This window comes from Lacerta agilis, chromosome 17, assembly GCF_009819535.1.
Source record: "Lacerta agilis isolate rLacAgi1 chromosome 17, rLacAgi1.pri, whole genome shotgun sequence".
In the NCBI taxonomy this organism is placed as follows: domain Eukaryota; kingdom Metazoa; phylum Chordata; class Lepidosauria; order Squamata; family Lacertidae; genus Lacerta; species Lacerta agilis.
This window is the reverse complement of record NC_046328.1, coordinates 27,378,466-27,397,099: the sequence shown is the minus strand read 5'-3', so window position 1 is coordinate 27,397,099 and position 18,634 is coordinate 27,378,466. Positions and strand designations below refer to the sequence as shown.

At 46.2% G+C, this 18,634-nt stretch overlaps 1 protein-coding gene across 1 annotated transcript; it reads left to right on the top strand.

Moving 5' to 3' along the window:
• The first annotated feature begins 396 nt into the window (after positions 1-396).
• LOC117039143 (V-set and immunoglobulin domain-containing protein 8-like) lies at positions 397-18,261 on the top strand. The gene is made up of 7 exons (XM_033136212.1): positions 397-635; positions 11,074-11,252; positions 12,475-12,676; positions 14,277-14,441; positions 14,586-14,708; positions 15,717-15,945; positions 17,781-18,261. Exons 1-7 carry the CDS (start codon positions 587-589, stop codon positions 18,259-18,261), a joined length of 1,428 nt encoding a protein of 475 aa, XP_032992103.1. The 5' UTR covers positions 397-586.
• The last annotated feature ends 373 nt before the right edge of the window (positions 18,262-18,634 follow it).

Here is an 18,634-nt window from a genome sequence, read left to right as displayed (position 1 = left end):
AAAACAAGCTTGCTTGGATCACAGGGCAGCGAGCTTATTGTATATTAATTGCACAATACATCAAAATAAAGGAAAAGCTCCCTTCCTCAAGTGTTCCACGCCACATCCTGGATCCAAAGCCTAGCAGCAAATAGCTCTGCGGTTTTCTTTGCAACGTATTATTTTAGGATAATTTTAAAAATAAATAAATAAAAGACCGGAGAAAACTGAACGGACTTGCCCTAATGTTTAGGCGTGTGGATCCCAGCAAGGGACCCGACTTGCACACATCCTTGGTGTGTGTGTGTGTGTGTTTGGCAACCTCTCAGATGAAAGTGTGACCTAATTGTTAAGTGTGCATTGCAATTACTTCAAAGGAAACTGGGATGGGTCACGGGCTCCTTTTACAGGGTTTGGAGGCCCTCAGTCACCTGCTGCAAGTCAGCCCAAAGGAATCCTGACAGCGCAGACTAAGTGAGCCCAGGAGAACATTTGACACCCGTCTCCAAATCATCAGTTGACAGACTCTGCCTGCCTTGGAGCCTGCAACAAGCCTCTTCAGCACCCGCTCTTCACAGAAGTCCAGCTTCATATTTTTTTTTTTGCAATGCCAGGGAACAAGGATTTTCGATCCCTCGTCTTCTGCATGATGCTAGGTAAGGCTTTCTTTCTTTCTTTCTTTCTTTCTTTCTTTCTTTCTTTCTTTCTTTCTTCATTTAATTTCTGTGTTGTAAAAGTGACAAAGAAAAGGTGAGCACAGACCAAAGGGCAATAGCCCACGAGAGAACCCAAAATTTCATATTGTTTTACGATGAAGAAAAAGAGTGTTGCCTTTGATGAGAGGCAGTGTGGTGTAGTGGCTAGAGGGAGTTCTGGGTCCAAATTCCCATTCTGGTGGCCCAGCCTAGCCTACCTCACAGGGTTGTTGTGAGGATAAATGTACACCACCGGGAGAATCTTTAAGCAGAGAGGGGAGGAAATGCTTTAAAAAGCAAGCACATTTCGTATACACGCGTGCCGTCATTATTATTTTTACAATGCGATCATTTTTAATTGAAGTTCAATTTATTCTGTTTTATAATAATAATAAAAATGCAGGCAAGCAGATTGAAATAAATTTAAATAAATACATAAATAAAAGCAGAGAAAAGCAGCGATACTAATCATTAAAAGCCTTGGAGAAGGAAAAGCGCCAAAGGACATCCGTAATGTGGTCATCCAGAGTAGCCTGGCAACCACGTCCTGGGACAGCGGTGCCACCACTGAAAACTTAGAGTGGTTCATAAAAAACTTTTTTTTAAAAAGATGGCTTTATCTTACTACACTAGGGATTATATAGCTATATCAGCATGGTGCTGATAATTCCAAGGTTGCAGGTTCGATCCCTGTATGGGACAGCCGCATATTCCTGCATTGCAGGGGGTTGGACTAGATGATCCTCAGGGTCCTCTACAACTCCATGATTCTATCTGAAATTCCATGCATATCAGTTAATATCTTCAGTTACAGGTAGGTAGACGTGTTGGTCTGGCATAGTCAAAGCAAAAAAAAAAAAAAAATCCTTCCAGTAGCACCTTAGAGACCAACTAAGTTTGTTCTTGTTATGAATATCTTCAGATACGAATATCTCTATCTTAATATCTTGACCCTCCTCCATGAAAATAGCTGTTTACTTGGCCGTTTTCCTATGTCGTGAAGGCTGAAATTTCAATTCAGTGGAGCGGGGTACAGTGTAGTAAGATAAAACCTTTGGAGCAGGCATTTAAAAAAAAAAAAGTTTTTAATGAACCGCCCTACTGAAAAGGCCCTGCCTGTCCCAGTCACCATTCAGCTAACTAACAATAGGGGAAAAGGTTGCTCTTGAAATAGTGTGGAGCTTTGCACAGCTCTGTGGGGAGATAAAAGCCCCCCTGCCCGCAAGCTACATATTAATATCAATTCATTTTATAAAAATAAATCGCAGTCCCTTCCAACTCTACAATTTTATGATTATTGTTGGGTCTCTGGACCGTAATAAAGATTTTTATTATTATTATGATTCTATGACTTTGGGGGGATGTTAAAAAAAGAGAGGAAACAATGAGCTCATGAATGCCCCAGCCTCCTTAGGCTGCCCCTTTCTTCCATCCTGCCAGAGTTTCTTCCTTCTTGTTCCTTTCCTCCTTATTTACCTGGTTTTTGCAAGCATTTCCCCCTCTTGCCATGTGAAACTGTTAGAACGGGCAGTGGGTTAAACCACAGAGCCTAGGGCTTGCTGATCAGAAGGTCAGTGGTTCAAATCCCCGCGACGGGGTGAGCTCCCGTTGCTTGGTCGCTGCTCCTGCCAACCTAGCAGTTCGAAAGCATGTCAGAGTGCAAGTAGATAAATAGGTACCACTCCGGCGGGAAGGTAAACGGCGTTTCCATGCGCTGCTCTGGTTCGCCAGAAGTGGGTTAGTCATGCTGTACGCCGGAAGCTGTACGCCGGCTCCTTTGGACAATAAAGCAAGATGAGCACGGCAACCCCAGAGTCGTCCGTGACTGGAGCTAATGGTCAGGGGTCCCTTTACCTTTACTAAGTTATACCTAAATTCTACTCAGAGTAGACCTGTTGAAAGTAATGAACTTGTTAGTTGTGCTCATTAACTTCAGTGGGTTTACTCTGAGTAGGACTAGCATTGGCGACAACCTAATAGTAAGGTAACATTATTATTAGTAGTAGTAATTGTTGTTATGTTCCTCCAGGTTGTATGGCTTGTGGGTGGGAAATAATCCCAATCAGCTGTCTGAAAGCAAACTGGTAGACTTTATGATGTTTGTGTGCGCTATGGTCAGAAGGGACTTACTTTGTTCTCCAGAACAGCAGCTGTATTGTACCAAACTATTATTATTACTGCTATTATTATTAACTTTATATTCTACCCTTTCCCCCAAAGGAGCCCTGGTGGGTGGGTGGTATCCAAACCCAATGATACTTCCTGCTGAGCAGATCTGAATAAGATTGGGAACTCCCCTTCTGAGATTGTCTTCCTTCAGTTTTCATCATGGCATTCCAGATTGGTTGAACAAAAACATCTGTCCCTGGCTCTGCCCATTATTGGCTTTGCACTCCCCACCCTCAGTTTCCCTGCAAAATGCCCCGCACCCCAATTTGCCTCCTCTTCTAATCTAAGCAAATGGAATTGTATATCCTCTAATGTTTCTTGCAGCTGGGTACTGAGCAGTAAGTGGTTTAAGTCATGGAAAAAATGTGAGTTTCTTGAGGAAGGAAAGCAGGAGAAAGAGGTGTTCGGGGAAGATTCCAAAGTATGCTGCCTGCTTGAGATTGACCCCAATTTTGCACCCCTTAATTTGGGCAAACAAGTGGAGGATGTCCACGACTTGCTATTAATTATAATAGTGTTGCACGCCACCCCAATCTTAAAGCGGTGCGAGATTCCAGGGCTTCCAGGCGCTTACCGAGGGTTCATGTTTCCTTTTGGAATGATGCACAGCGGAGACTGTGGCGTCTTTATGATATATGGTTTATTTACACATATATAGAACCTGAGCCAACAGTGGAGGGGTTCACAGCATTAACACTTCAAAAGGGTCTTGTTTCTCCCATAGCCGCAACCTTGGATTCAAACAAGGGGGTCCTGCCCATTTGCTGTCTCGCACCGAGCCCCTTAATCCCTCTTAATGGCTCTTCACCAGGAGGCTAGCCTATCTAGCCCAAGATTTAAAAGCCTTGATTAAGTTCTAACACTTTCTGGATCCAGGGATTAGAGGGGTCTGGCACCCAGTTTCACTCTCCTAACTCATAACACCACCCCCTCCCCAAGAACATCTGTTCCCAGATGTACAAACAAACAGCAAAGTACAGCTTCCCTGCAGAAAAATAACAGGCAAGTTAGCAAAGGCATTAGAACACACGTCATCAAAAACCAATAATAAAACACAATTACACTTTTAATCCAACACCAGGAGAGTAACAGTTTATTTCTTTCATGCAAGTTCCAGTCCATCATCAGGATCTCTTAAGGCCTCCCTCTTTCTCCTTGGTGCACACTCCCGGTCAGTTCTGCATCCCAAAGCAGCTTACCCAGTCTCCCACATCTGGCAGCCCCAAAATAATGGGTTTCCAACATGTTTAAGCCAGGATGCAAGCCTTAGTACTAGAGCTTCCTTACCCTTGCTCATCCTTTTCCTGGTGCTACTACAATTCCTAAAAACCATTTAAAGGTTTCCAGCATGCAAAAATAACAGCATTTTTTAAATAATAAGGAAAAAAAATGCTAAAATTTGCAGGAAGGATCCCTGCAGCGAATAAGTAAGCAGTCCCAATAAGCAACCCCACCCCCACACCAGTTGCCTACGTGGCTCCTTTTCTTGGGATTTCACAAAGGTCTCAGTCCCAGTAGAGCAACAGCTACTTCGAGGCTCAAATCACAGCATCAGTCTTTTGGGAGCCCTTCAGTTTCATGTCGGCTCACCTCAGGTTGTGGATCAGGGGCTCCAGACTCACACTCGAGTCCCAAAACAGTCTCTGTAGCTGCAAGCAGGGCTTCAAGACCCAACTCTAGGAGCACATCTACTTCCTCACGGGCACACTGGGGGTCTCCTTCTCTTTCTTCCTCTTGCTGCCATGGGCCCATCCGCTTCACCCCCTGCCCCAAACTGCAAATCAAAGTCCTGGCACAAGTCCTTATACTCAGGATCAGGTGGCTCAGCCCCCCAAATTGGCAGCCAGGAATCCCACATCTCTCAAATGATTCACAGGCCCAAACAAAGGAAAATAACCCTCACAGTGCCTCTTGCCCCCCAAAACTCATGGGACCCTGGATGACCCTGGCTGTTTGGACTACTTAAGGGCTGCACCCAGTATAGGGACTGGTTCCCACCCCGCAATGCCATATTGGGGCACCCAAGGGCCAAAATCATTGAGGGGTTTATCTTGCCCAATTCAGCAGGAGCCAGCTGCATGCACACAGGCTTCGAGCTTCTCCTCCACCAAGGAAAACACCGTCATTTCCTCGGGTGCTGGCTGCTCCTCCTGCACTCACCTCCAATTCCTCCTGTGCCCCGGTCCCCACAGCAGGCTCCCAAGGAATGGAGAAATCACTCAGCAGCAGCTCCTCAGCTCTAGACTGCTCACCTTTCTCTGAGGCACCATCTCCCCCCTTGCCTTCAGCTACTGACTGCATCTGTTTGCTGCCCAAGCCCTTCAGCTGCCCACCCACACTCTGGAAACTCCACTTCTGACACCACAGTGTTGCACACCACCCCAATCTCTGAGTGGTGTGAGATTCCAGGGGTTCCAGGCGCTTAACCAGGGTTCATGTTTTCCACAGAGGAGACTGTGGTGTCTTTGGGATATATGGTTTATTTATGCATATGTGCAACCTGAGCCTACGGTGGAGGGGTTCACAGCATTAATACCCCAAAAGGGTCTTGTTTCTCCCAAAGCTACAACTTTGGATTCAAACAGAAATCAAACATTGGTCTCAATTTTTGCTTTGACTCTCTCTCCAGCTTGCTGCTTTACCTCTAGGTCACATCACTGCTACCTCTGCTCCAAACTCTGGCTTTTTCCTTTGAGGGAGGCCCCCCCCGCCCATTTGCCGTCTCGCACTAAACCCCTGAATTCCCCTTAATGGCTCATCACCCAGGCGATCACCTCAGCAGGAGGCTATCCTGGCTATTCCAAGCATTAGAAATCTGTATTAAATTCTAGCACTTGCTAGATTAGGTGGGTCTGGCACCCGTCTTGAAACCCGAACTCTTAACCATGGGTAGGCAAACTAAGGCCCATGGGCCAGATCTGGCCCAATTGCCTTCTAAATCCGGCCCGCGGATGGTCTGGGAATCAGCGTGTTTTTACATGAGTAGAATGTGTCCTTTTATTTAAAATGCATCTCTGGGTTATTTGTGGGGCCTGCCTGGTGTTTTTACATGAGGAGAATGTGTGCTTTTATTTAAAATGCAGCTCTGGGTTATTTATGGGGCATAGGAATTCGTTCTTTTTTTTTCTTTTCAAAATATAGTCTGGGCCCCCACAAAGTCTGAGGGACAGTGGACCGGCCCCCTGCTGGAAAAGTTTGCTGACCCCTGTAACAATAGTTAGAAGCAAAGGCTCCTGGTGCAGAATGGAGTCTGAGTCATAAGGGGCAGAGAAAGCGCAGAGCCATTTTCCCCTCATCCTTGCAGAGATCTCGCTTATCTCTATCAGCAAAAGAGTTTCAAAATGGCTGCAATATTACCCACTGGCGGGATGTACTGTAGCCACTGACGCCACCAGCTCAGTGACCTTTGCTGTTGCTTCCTCATACTTTCAATAGGAACGGAGGAAGCTACATCCTACTGAGTCAGTCCACACTAGGCCACCTACTCCTGTTTTCTCCACGCTGATGGGCAGGGGCCTGTCCAGGATTTCTCTCCCCGGCCCAACCTGCCCTGGATTCACCTTCTGCATTCAAAGCAGATGCTCTGCCACAGAGCCATGTCAGTGCAAGCACAGGGAGATGGGTGGGGGTGGTGGACCGGCCGGAGGGTGACCGAGCAAAACAGTGGCTAAGCAGGTAGTCTGGTTGAGGGATACCAGTCTGCTGCTCTTTGTGAACTGCCGCCTGAGGCAAGAGTTTCAACCCATCTAATGGGAGGGCCGGCCTAGCCCACAAGGCTAGCCCTCTGCATGGATTTAGCTCCCACCAGCTATATGTGAGGGCCATGAACATGGAGAGGTTAAAAAGAGGATTGGACAAATTCATGGGAGATCTGACTATCAGACCCCACAATGGCTGCGTTCTGCCTTCACTGTCGGAGGCGATATACCCTCTGAATATTAGTAGTTGGGAGCTGCATGTGGGGAGAGGGCTGTTGCAGTTATTATGCCCCACTTGTGGGCTTCTTAGAGGCATCTCATTGGCCACTGTGGCCAACGCGATGCTAGATTAGATGGGCCTTTTGGCCTGATCTAGCAGGGCTGGTCTTGTGTATTTGAACCTCCCTCCCACCAATGGTTTATCATTATTATGATCATTTTAGGTGTTGACAATGCTTTTGAGTGGAGCTCCTCATACGGAGCTCTGATTCCCAAACTGGATGTTTCCCATTTGGGGAAACGCACAAGCCTACGCCCTTTTCTTTACTCAATTCCTCAGTCCACGGGAACCGTGATTTCCTGGAGACAAGGGCGAGAAAATCAGGGTTGTTCCAAGTAAACAAGGACTGTTGGAGGGTATCCCATAAATTTAATTAGATAGAGTTGGGGAACAGGTTTCTGAATGTTTCTAAACTATTATCATACCCGTTTATTATCTTAATCCTAGACAACCACCTCAGTTTTTACAGCAGGTATGACTAAGCACAACAAGCACCAGAGACTCGCTGTGTTTTCAACGAAAGGGTAGGGAATAATCCTAATATCAGGTTAGGGCCATACTGGATTTACAAGGACTGTTCCACAGCCGTTGAAATTGCTTTTTTTGTTTCAGCTATGTTTTGAGCGGCGATTATGATTATTGTTTTGTATGTGGGGAAGAGAATCAGAGCAACCTCTGCTTTGTTTCCCTTCAGAATGCCCTTTTCTGAGGTGCTTGTTGAAGTTTGGATAATTCAAAATGGCTGCCACTTAATGGGTGCTACAGTGGGCAGCAGATGATCAACATATAGATGGGCACCCACACTTTTTTTTCCCTGAGGAGGAATATTGTTGCTGCAGCAGCTGTGTTGACTGCCTCTCTAAAGAAAGGGCAGCAACTGAAGGAAGCTTGCTAATAAATTAAATCCCAGTGTGCCATTCTATGCAACCTTGTTTTTAAACCGGAGTGAGGAGAAAGATTATGAATCCCAGTTTGGATAGCGTTCTTGGTATGGCGCAGCAGTCAAAAAGGACCCAAGAAGGGCAAAGGGGCTCTGCGTGTTGAGGCCCATATTTGCACTGCCCCGATAAGCCACAGTTTGGCTTACTGTGTCATGCGAACTAGGGCGAGGTGACTTAGAGAAATCGAAAAACACAATAAAAGCAGCCATACATTAAAAGGAAGAAACAGCAGTAAAAGCCAGCAGTAAAACAGTTTAAAAGCAGCTGCATTGAGAAGCATAATAAAACATCATAATAATCAGTGTGGAAAAGCAAAGTAAAAAATAATTATGGTAGGCAAGTAATAAAAATCCAGTCTCTAAAGCGGGGGGTGGGGAACTTGTTGTTGGATTAAAGCGCTCATCATCCCTGACCCCAGTAAATGTGTTTTAGACCAGCTGAGGTTTCTGAGGGCTGCCCTTGACGTTTCAAGGGTAGCCCCACAAATTGCTGTTTGTACTTTGTGGTATTTTAATTGTATGGTGCTTTGGTGAGGTTTCTCCCCTCCCCCCCGGCCCCACTTTAAAGGTGGCACAAGCATATTTTTAAATTTTATTTATAATTTTATTTAATATATTATTAATTGCAGCCCACTGTAAGCCGCCTTGAGGATCATTCAGTCGAAAAGCAGAATATAGATCAAATGTAAATAAATATAGCAGAAAGCAGGTCCAACAGATAACCTGATGCTAAATCGTGCATGGCTTTGAATACCCTAAGGAGTACTTTGAATTGGACTGAGGAAACAAACAGGGAGTCAGTGGTGCAGTTCAGAACATAAGGGACTTTGCTGTTGTTGTGGTGGTGGGGGTGGTTCCTAAATTTATTACCCACCGTTCACCAGCAGATTCACAAGGCAAGTTAAAACTCTTTAAAATCATATGTTGAAAACTTGTCGGCATCCATCTTGTCTCTGGAGACAATGGAAAGGTGTGCCTTCAGGGGTAATGCCAAAGCGTTGGAGAGTTACACCTTTATGGACTGATACGGGAGGGACATGTTTTATTGCAGGTGGGGCAGATGAAAGTTAAAACCAATTACAGTCACAGGATTTATTATTATCATTAGAAGAGCACTGCTGGATCAGGCCAAAGACCCACCCAAGACCAGCATCCTGTTCTCACGGTGGCCAGCCAGGTGATTCTGGGGAAAAACCCCAAGCATGGCATGAGCAATACAGCTCTCTTCCCTCTTATGGTTTCCAGCAACTGGTTCTCAGATGTATATAGGCATCCGTCCCCACCACTTAGGCGGGGGTTAAGTTCCAGGCCCCTGCATGCATAAGCGAAAATCGCATGAGTGGGGCACACCCTCTAAAAAGCCTCTAAACATCCATTTTTCCCTGCTCTCCAGCTCTTTTCCCTGCTTGCTCTCCACACACCTCTCTCTTCAACTAGCGTTGAAGCTCTGGGGTTGGCTGGAGGCCGGAGGATGTGTAGAAAAGCGGCTGCGGCTGCAGCTGCGCTACCGAGCACCTCAGCTGCTAGGTGAGGAGGCTGAGCAGTGTAAACAAAGCCCTGCTTCACCTCCGGTCTCTTTGGGGCTTCCTTCGCCCTCAACAGCATCCTCTCTGGGCTGCAGGTGTAGAACCTTCCTAGGCTCTTGAGTGCAGGAACATGAACACAAAGAGGCAAAACACCATGCAGGATACAACAGGTTTATTTTGGGTTGCATATGCAAAGCAAAAGGTGCAGGGGAATAATTCGCCAAACTGCACACCTAGAGACTGGTGTGCACTTCTTATATACATGACTGTAGGAATTCGAAACTTGGCTCAGTGTTCACGTGTTTTCTGGGAGTTCAGCCTTCCCCCAGAGCTCGCCCTCCTGTCAGAGAATGTCCTGGCAAGCCTCCTACAAGATAGCAACATAGAACCTAGCTTGAGCACACAGATCCCTATTGTCTATTGAAGGTTGAGTCTATTCATAACACCTGTGATTGCCAATCAACAAGAAAGCATAACTTCAATTAACTAGCAATAAACTTATTGCATTAGGCTTTAGAATACAAAGGTATAAATAAATAAAAGTAATAATAGCAAAGGTACATAAAATACTCTAACAAGCTTAATGCTTATAATATGATTAAAATAAGGCTAACTTATAAAGCTTAGACACATTCCACTCTTCAAAGGGCCTCTTCCCCCTCTCCCTCGTCTTACAGACAGGATGCTATTTTAAAGACTCCTTTAAGGCTCCTTTGTTTTGCCCAGACAGAGCGCTTATCTTTAACCTTGGCAGACTCCGGCCGACTTCCAAGAGAGGCCCCTGTTCTCCTCATGTCAATTTAAACTGTTCTTCTTTACAGAGGCTTGTAAAAGCAATACACAGAATTATGAATACACAGTGCTGCAAAATATATGTGAATATAGGCTAAGGAATATATTTAAACAGGCTAGAAAAGCATTAAAAAGCATTAAAAGGCATTTCACAACAGGGAATTAGCAACAGGGAATTGTCCCCTTCACAGGGAGGGTCTCCTGGCAAGCCATGGGGGCTCTCCAGCTCTCTCCCATCATTACCTGGTTTGAATCTCTTTATTTATATCCCGGCGCCATGCATATACACGGACGTGTGTAAGTTTATCGTGCGTAAGTGTAGGAATGCCTGTACTGCCTCTGAAGGAGGGTAGTAGCCTTATTCTCTGTGATCCATCTAATCCTTTTGTAAAGCAGTTCAAGTTAGTGGCCATCGTCAGCGCCTCTTTCTGCAGTGTTTCACTGGCATGCACTGTGGTAAAAAGCTGCAACCATATGTGCAGCTGCCTTGATCATTACAGGTTCTTAAGCACAGACTGGACGGCCTGTCAGGAATTCTGTGGTAGTGGATTTCCGCTGCGTTCTTATGAAAGGCACCGCACTTCGCAAAACCTTTTCTGGTAGAAAAAAAACCTGGTTTCAGTCTGGGAGAATATTATCTGGGATACAGCAAGGTCTCACCAGACACAGGAGGGCAATTAAAAGCCTAATGAATAGATACACCTTCCAAGAAACGGGGACTCCCTTCTTTAACTATGTTAATGACCAAAAATCAAAATCTTCTTACACCAGCTGCTCAATATTATCAGTGGAGAGCTTATGTTAAGTAATATGTTTGAATGTTGAATGTGTAAGTGTTATGTCTAGAGACAATGGATAAAACAAACACTATTAGCTGTGCTGCTGGATAAGTGTTTAATGGTTATTGTATTTGCTTAAAAACCAATAAAAATTTGGTTGTTTTTTTATTTAAAAAAAAACTGGTTTAATGTGCTATGTGGTTCTTTGTTTTTAGTTTCCTGTTTTGCTGTGAGGATCAAGGAAAAGGGGCAGGATGTCATCTACCTTCCCAGAGGGGAGTCGGTCAAGCTGGGGTGCCCATTTGCATCAGACCCAGAAGATGACACTCCGGACAATGGCTGGGACATTGAATGGAAGCAAGTGAAGCCAGGCCCACATCCCCAGGATTACCCGGTGAGTTTGTGGTTTTCAAACCCTGTGTCCCCGTCTCCCTGGCAGAGATGGGCATCTAGTGACTGCTGAGACTGCTGGTAGGGTGATCGTGGGTTCTGCTTCAGGGAGGACAGCCCTCTTAGTTGAAGGCATCTGCTACTTCAGGGGTCACCAACTTTTGGGGAGGCCTATCGGCACACTTAGAATCCATACCCAGAGTGGCTGGGGCAACTCAGTCAGATGGATGGAATATAATAATAATTATTATTATTATAATTATTATTTTGAGGAAGTGTCGCGGGCGTCAGTCACAAAATGGCCGACTGAGCAGGAAGAGCACTGTGGATTTTTGAGGGGATATTTATTCAGCCTTTTCATGGGTGCCATGTTGGAGTCTCCTGCTCTTCTTGGAGAGTTGCCTGGTCTGAGCCCAGTATAAACATAAAAAAGGGAGAACAGGGGCACCGAAGATGCTTGTTGACAGTGAGCATCTGGGTGGCAGACTGAGCAGGCAAACCATTCATCTGGTCACAGATGGATTGTATTTCTGTTTACAGTTTAGTAATTTAGTTGCATCTATAAACAGAAATTAGCATATACAAGCTTTATGCAGATTTGTGCCCTCCGTTTTTTGGCAATGCGTAAGTGGGCCGCTGAAATCGCTGGGTTTCAGTCTCCCATCTCGAGAAAGAGAGGAACGCCTTAGCGTTGAGATCCCTGCATTGCTAGGAGAGAGTTGTAGGCCGAGCCAACATGGGAAGTCAGAAGTAAACCCCACAGAGTTCCATGGGTCCTGCTCCCAAGAAATGTGCACACAAGTAGAACCTGAGACTGGTTTGGTTGTCTCCAGAGAACTGTGTTTTCTGCAATCCTGTCATCACACATGGAACCTCTGCCCCCAGTTAAATAACAATAATACTAAATAATTAAGCAAAACCCCATGCCCCTAAGGAATTGTTCTCTCCCACCTGCACAAAATATGCAAATGATTTGCATGACTTACCGGTACTTTAGTTTGCCATTTTTGAATAAAAGATTCTGGTTGAGCTAGGCTAGGTCAGCTGCTAAAACTACCATATTATATTCAGCACACTCCTCTGGCTCCAGAGATTTCTGTGGGCATTGCTGATGTCAAAACATAACTTTTCCGTCATAAGGACTAGCGTCATAAAATGCACAAAGCTCCACTCTCCTCTGTCCAATGTGTTTTCCATCAACCTCTCCTTGTCTTATTCCTCACAAGCTCCTGAGTTACCATGATAACCGTGTCAACTACCCTGGACCTCCTGATCTCCAGCAGAGGGTGGGTTTCATCTCTCCAGATCCCAGCCTGTATGATGCCTCCATGCAACTACGGGACGTGCAGATCACTGACTCAGCCACATATGAATGCAAGGTGAAGAAGACCACAGAAGCCAGCCACAAAGTGACCATCACTGTACAAGGTGGACCTCACCTCTTGTTCCATTCTTGGGGTGATGGTGGTGTCGCCTCACAGGAGGGGTTAAGTCTGTAGCCTTAAGCGGGTTCAGAGGGCACATCCTCATCTTTTAATGCAGGGGTGGGGAAAGGTCTTAGGGAGACATTCCTTTCAGGACAGCCTTCCAAGGGCCACTACCAGTGGTGTGGGAGGCCAGAGGCAATAGTGGGCGGAGCAATGCATGCAATTTTTACCTAGCTTCCAAACACACGCCTCTCTCTCCTCAGTCCAGGCAGGCATTGGGTTGTATCCAATGCTAGTCCTGCTCAGAGCAGACCCACTGAAATCAATGGACCCAAGTTGAATGCCTGGATAGCTCAGTTGGTTGCAGGATGGTGCTGATAACGCCAAGGTTTCAGGTTCGATCCCCGTATGTGACAGCTTCGTGATGGGTCCCTTCCAACTCTACAATTCTATTATTCCAAGTGGGTCATGTTTATTGATTTCAATGGGTCTACTCTGAGTAGGACTAGCACGGGATGCAACCCTAAATCAGAGTACAAGAACACGTTCCTGCTCTGCAAAAGCCCTTGGTGTTCAAAGTAGGGCCAGGGAGGGAGAAAGCTGAGAGTGAGCTAGCAAAGCCTGAAAGGCCACATTTGGCCCATGGACTTGAGGCTCCCCTTCTTTGAACGAATAGGTAGCATCCAACCAGGTGTGCAGTGCACATTATATGCAGGAGGGATGGGGGAGAGAAGTGAGTAGAAAGGGTGGTACCCACAGCACTCATCAAAAAATCCATATATGCCCACTCTTATGGAAAAATTGGGGGGTTTGGTTTTTCTGCCCAACTCCCCAAGGGACTGCGTCCCCTAAGTCCATGATTGGTCAGAGATGAATGGATGGAGGCAGGATGCAGTGAAAGCAAGGCAGATCTTTATTTTTCTGTTGCAACTGAGTTCCCTCCCCTCCTTGCAAGGATGTACGAGAGACCAGTGTGCAGGAACCTTTAAAGACTTTTGAAATTGCCCAACCCCTTAGCCAAAGACCACCCTAAAAGCATCATACATACATCACAGTGACAGGCGGTGGTCTACAACATAAATCCTGTCTTGCCAGGATACCTGATAATGGTCACTGATGGCATTTCCTGGGCAGCCTGACCATTCCATTGAGATTGTAAATACTTTAGTTCCTGAATCTCTTATTTACAAACTTACACCTATTGACAGTTTGCTCAGTCTATTAGAAACTTGCCAGACTGGATTTGTGGGAGTGGGGTAAGCCCCCTAGATTCCAGGCAGTTTTGTTAACAGGATTTGCAAGTGAAAAGACAATTTGAAAGCTTCCCCCCATTTCTTTCCTTCTACTGCAGAGGAATATTTGAGGTCATTTCGGGAGAGTCAAAATGGCTTTTGGGGATTGTTCTGTTTGCCAAAACATGAGATTTTTCTCAAGGAATATTTCCTAATATTTTGAAGGGTGAGAGATGGGTTTCTGTGGAGTGTGTTTTGTCTACTATGTGGTGGTGCGCACCCTTAAAAGTTTATGACGCTCACTGATCTAGAAAGGTTGGTGGCTCCCTGCCATAATAGGAAACTGATGCCTTCTCTCTGCCAATCTAGAAAGACCCCTACTCCCCCAATGCTCGATAATCGGTGACATAGCCTATGGGGCGGATGTCACGCTGCGCTGCTTCACTTCCACGGGCTCGCCGCCCCTCACCTACCAGTGGTCCATGACGCACGGGCATCAATTCAGGGACTGGATGCCCCCCGGAGGATCAATGGGTGAGTGACGACAACAGTGGGGCCAGGGGGAGGAAAACTGCAGAGGCATCCTCGGACCTGGCTTGGGAGAGGATCAGGCCCTCTGGACTTTCTCAGAAGCATTCCAATTAATCAGCCCTTCACACTCTCGTTTCTGCTAAGCAGGCTCTGTCCCTGGAGACCTTCACATCAGGGATTTGTGCGACGACCACGTGGGTACCTACCAGTGCAGCGTGCGGAATAACGTAGGCGTGGCCTATTGCTCCGTGGACATCTACTTTGGCGGAGGTAAGCGAGGGTGGGGTTTGTCACTAAGGCAACTTATCCAGACTAAAGTGGCACAGGTATGTAGGAGAATGAAGAGGGGGCATTTTTGTTCAGCACTACTTTTCCTTTTGGGGGGGGTCCATTTAAAAACAGGTCTGCACGCGCCCCACCCCACATCCCACCAGCTTCATAGCTGTTCAGACATGTTGTTTTATTACATTTATTTTATTATTTATTATTTTATTACAATTTATTAAATTTTATTACATGTTTTGTTTTTAAAGTTGGGCTTTTGGGGTGTTTGTTTTAATGAACATTTATGTAAACCATTTCGAGGGGTGTTTTTGTTTGTTTGTTTGTTTAGCAGTATATAAATCCTGCTAAATAAATAATAAACATGAAAGGGGTCCCAGGAGAGGCGGCAGATATTTTATTTACTTTTGTAGAAAATTGATTCATGGGAATGTTAGGTGATGATGAGATAGCCTCCCAGAGGGGCTGTCCAAAATCTCACAATATCTCTTTTGAGATCTCAGAGGGCCCCACAATATCTTGGTGGAGCCCCACAGAGTTCTTTGCACAACCTTCCCAGAGCCCGGTACCCTCTTTCTGCAGCAACAAAACCTGGGAAGGTCATGCGAGATCTTGTAGGCTCTTCACAAGATCTCAGATGGTGCCTTCCAACTGTTTCCTTTCCCCTTTGCTCTCCTTTCATTCATTCATTCATTTCCCCACCACCACACAAAACTGTAATCTCGCAAGTAAATAAGGCTTAAATAGCGCATCTACTGTAATACAGTGGTACCTTGGTCCTCATACTTAATCCATTCCAGAAGTCCGTTCGACTGCACTCAAGCGGAAGATGCGTCGGACGTTTGGCTTCTGAAAAACTTTCGCAGACTGGGACACTTGCTTCTGTGTTTGTGGCGTTCAGGAGCCGATCTGTTCGGCAACTAAGCTGTCGAGAACCAAGGTTCCACTGTACTAGGGAGCGAGAGAAGGAGTCACTGAAGAGCCCTTTCATTGCAGGTTACCGCAGCGGTTTGATCATTGCGGGATCTGTCATCATCGCCCTCCTGGCCCTGGCCCTGATCATTGGGGGGATCATCTGGTGCTGTTCATGCTGCTGTGGGAAAGGCTGGTGTAGCGGTTGCCCTGGTTGCTACTGCGGGAAGGATTATTGCTGGGACTGCTGCTGTTCCGGCTGTACTCAGGAGCCAAAGCAGGAATACCAGGAGACCAAAGCCAGTGAGATCTGGTGAGTATTGTAGCCCAACGCAGGGGCAAGACTAGGCTTTATTTCACCCAGGTAAAAAAAAACCCATTTGGCAACCCCCATGCACATTTGTGTACACACACACAGGCTGAGAGCCTCAAGGGTGCCCCCCAGAAGCTTCTCCCAGGGGCAAAAAACCTGGCTAGCTCCCGCCCCCGTAGTTACGTCTGCAAACTCAAGAGAATTGCAGACATCACAGGATGGCTTTGATTTGGTTTATGAATTGTTTTGGGAAGTGCAAAGTGGGCCAGTTCACTCTTTAAAAGCAAACAGAATCAAATTTTGCCTCCATTCTCACATCTCAAAAGGAAGGATTGGAATAAGTGGGGGCATCGGAGAAGAATTACACGCTACAATTTCTAAAAGCAAGCCAGGGGAGTAGAAAAAAATGGGGAGGGACTTCCAAGTTAATCAGAGCAAAAGAATGAATAGGAAACACCCAAAAAAAGCCAAACAGGGAATCCAGGAGTAAACAAATGAATTTTATGAGTAATTGTTAATGGACTGCTCTGAGCATGGGAAGAACAGGCTATGAGTTCCTAAATCAACTGTAATGGTTTTGTGCTCCTCCCTTCTCCAAGCAGTTAGAGGAAACAATTAAGAGGCTCGATTTCCTTGTGCAGAGGGAGAAATGGGCACTTGTAATGGCTTCATAATGCACAGATATTACAGATTATTCACAAATATACAGGTCAAGTAGGCAGGTCCCTTCCCAGGACAGGCAGTGCTGGTATTCAAAGCAACATCAGCCTCTATTCAGGGTAGCAAAACAATAACCTAGTTAGCTTACGGAACTCCCTGCTACAAGATGTGGTGACAGCCTCCCGTTTGGGTGGCTTAAAAGGAAGGGAAAGTATCACCATCCTCTGGGGAATAACGAGGTTTGCAGAAGTGTGTGTTGGGGGGGGGGGAGGAGCAGAGCCTCAGTGGGAGAGCATCTGCTCGGCATGCAGAAGGTGCCTGCTCAATCCCCAGTATCTATAGGTAGGGCTAGGAATGTCCCCTGCCTGAAACCCTGGACAGCTGCTGCCAATCAGTGCAGACAATATTGCGCTAGATGGGCCAATGGTCTCGTTCAGTATATATTTATTAATAAGATATTTATTGCTATTGATTTCACAACATTGTATATACTGCTTGATTGTAAGAAGCACATTACAAAAAGAGCAAAATATTCAAATTACTGCAAAGAAACAGGCATTTAAATATATTTTATTAAATTTCCACAAATTTCACATAAACCTTTCAATACATAATAATTTTTTTCTTTTGTTTTATCGGGTTCCCATCCCATTTTCCGTGGTGTTTTTTATTCCACCCTTTTGCTGCACTCTGTTGTCGCTCTTGTATACCAGAACCTTAGTTACAATAACCTCCAATTCTTTCTGTTGCTCATGGTTCAAATCCTGCTGGCGAACTCATCATGTTACAATATTTCTTTAAGTAATCCAAAAAAAGGCTTCCATTCTTCCGTAAGAAAGCTGCCGTTCTCTTATTTTTAGCTGTTAAATTTGCTGATTCAGCATAGCCCATCGCTTTACTGTGAGGCAAGCGTTTAAAACATTCAGAAGGAAGAATTGAGATAAACGATAAGCTCAACAAAACCAGATTCTTTAAAGCAGCCTCCTTTGTGCCCACACTCATGAAATGGAACGTTGCTGGCTGATTGGAACGCTTGTCAGGATGAATGCCCCTGTGCTGCAACATTTAGTTGCAGGAGCCACACGTTTCACCTAACCCTGAGCTGATTTGTGGTTTTTGTTTTTTCCCCCTGCCTCCCACTCCCCCCCCCCCCCGGCGAATCCTGTTTCTTGCAGTGTGGATGCCGATGCTCCTCCTAGCAGACCGTGCAGCCAGGCGTTCAGCCGCGCAAGCAGCCTCCATTCCCTCCTTGGCGGCTACCAGACGCGGACTGGCCAGTACACGCAGTGCCGCAAGTACGCATCCCCCATTGTTCAGGTGAAGATGACGTCTCCCCCCGACAGCGACGTCAGCGTTGTCCTGGCCCCTGAAATCCCGTCTCCCCCCAGCTCGGAACAAGGAGATGTTTCTGAGCACTACTACCCCGCTAAAGGGAAAGATGCTTATCCCACGGCAATCGACTCCGTTCCTGGGTACGTCAAGGGGGAGAACTACAAAGGATCCAGTCCGAGGCATCAGATCTACTCCGAGCCGCAAAAGTTCTCCACACCCGCCTCCGATCCCGGTTGCATCCGCTGGCAGGATGGAAACACCAGGCCCTACAAGGGCACCGTAGTCATGATGCGATCAGCAAGCAAAGAAGGGCTTTTGATATGAGGCAGAGGGGAGGGGGTGGGGTGGGTGGGACAGGGGATGTTGACACACCACTGGTGCTGGGGATAGATATTGCCGACTTCTCATTCGGAGCCGGAGATCAAACTCATCAGCCGGCCTCCCATCTTCATATATGCCTACAAGTACCAGCCGCTGTTGGGATCTGTCTGTGTGCCGCCTTCCCATGTGGTGAATCACAGAACTGCAGGTCGTGGGGTTCCCCATCAAGAACCCTCTGGTACTGCTCTGGCTCTGCCCAGCCAGGCTAGCTATCGGATCCTTCAGGGCAGGAAGGAGTGCAAAGAAGCTTCCTGTCCCAGCTGAGCCTTGAACACTGAGGACCTCCTGAGCATCCTTGGATATTCTTTGGTCTTGA

Coding starts and splice junctions, on each gene's coding strand:
- LOC117039143 (XM_033136212.1), top strand. CDS start 587: ATGCCAGGGAACAAGGATTTTCGATCCCTCGTCTTCTGCATGATGCTA. Junction 14,709..15,716: donor GGACATCTACTTTGGCGGAG/GTAAGCGAGGGT, acceptor CTTTCATTGCAG/GTTACCGCAGCGGTTTGATC. Junction 15,946..17,780: donor ACCAAAGCCAGTGAGATCTG/GTGAGTATTGTA, acceptor TGTTTCTTGCAG/TGTGGATGCCGATGCTCCTC.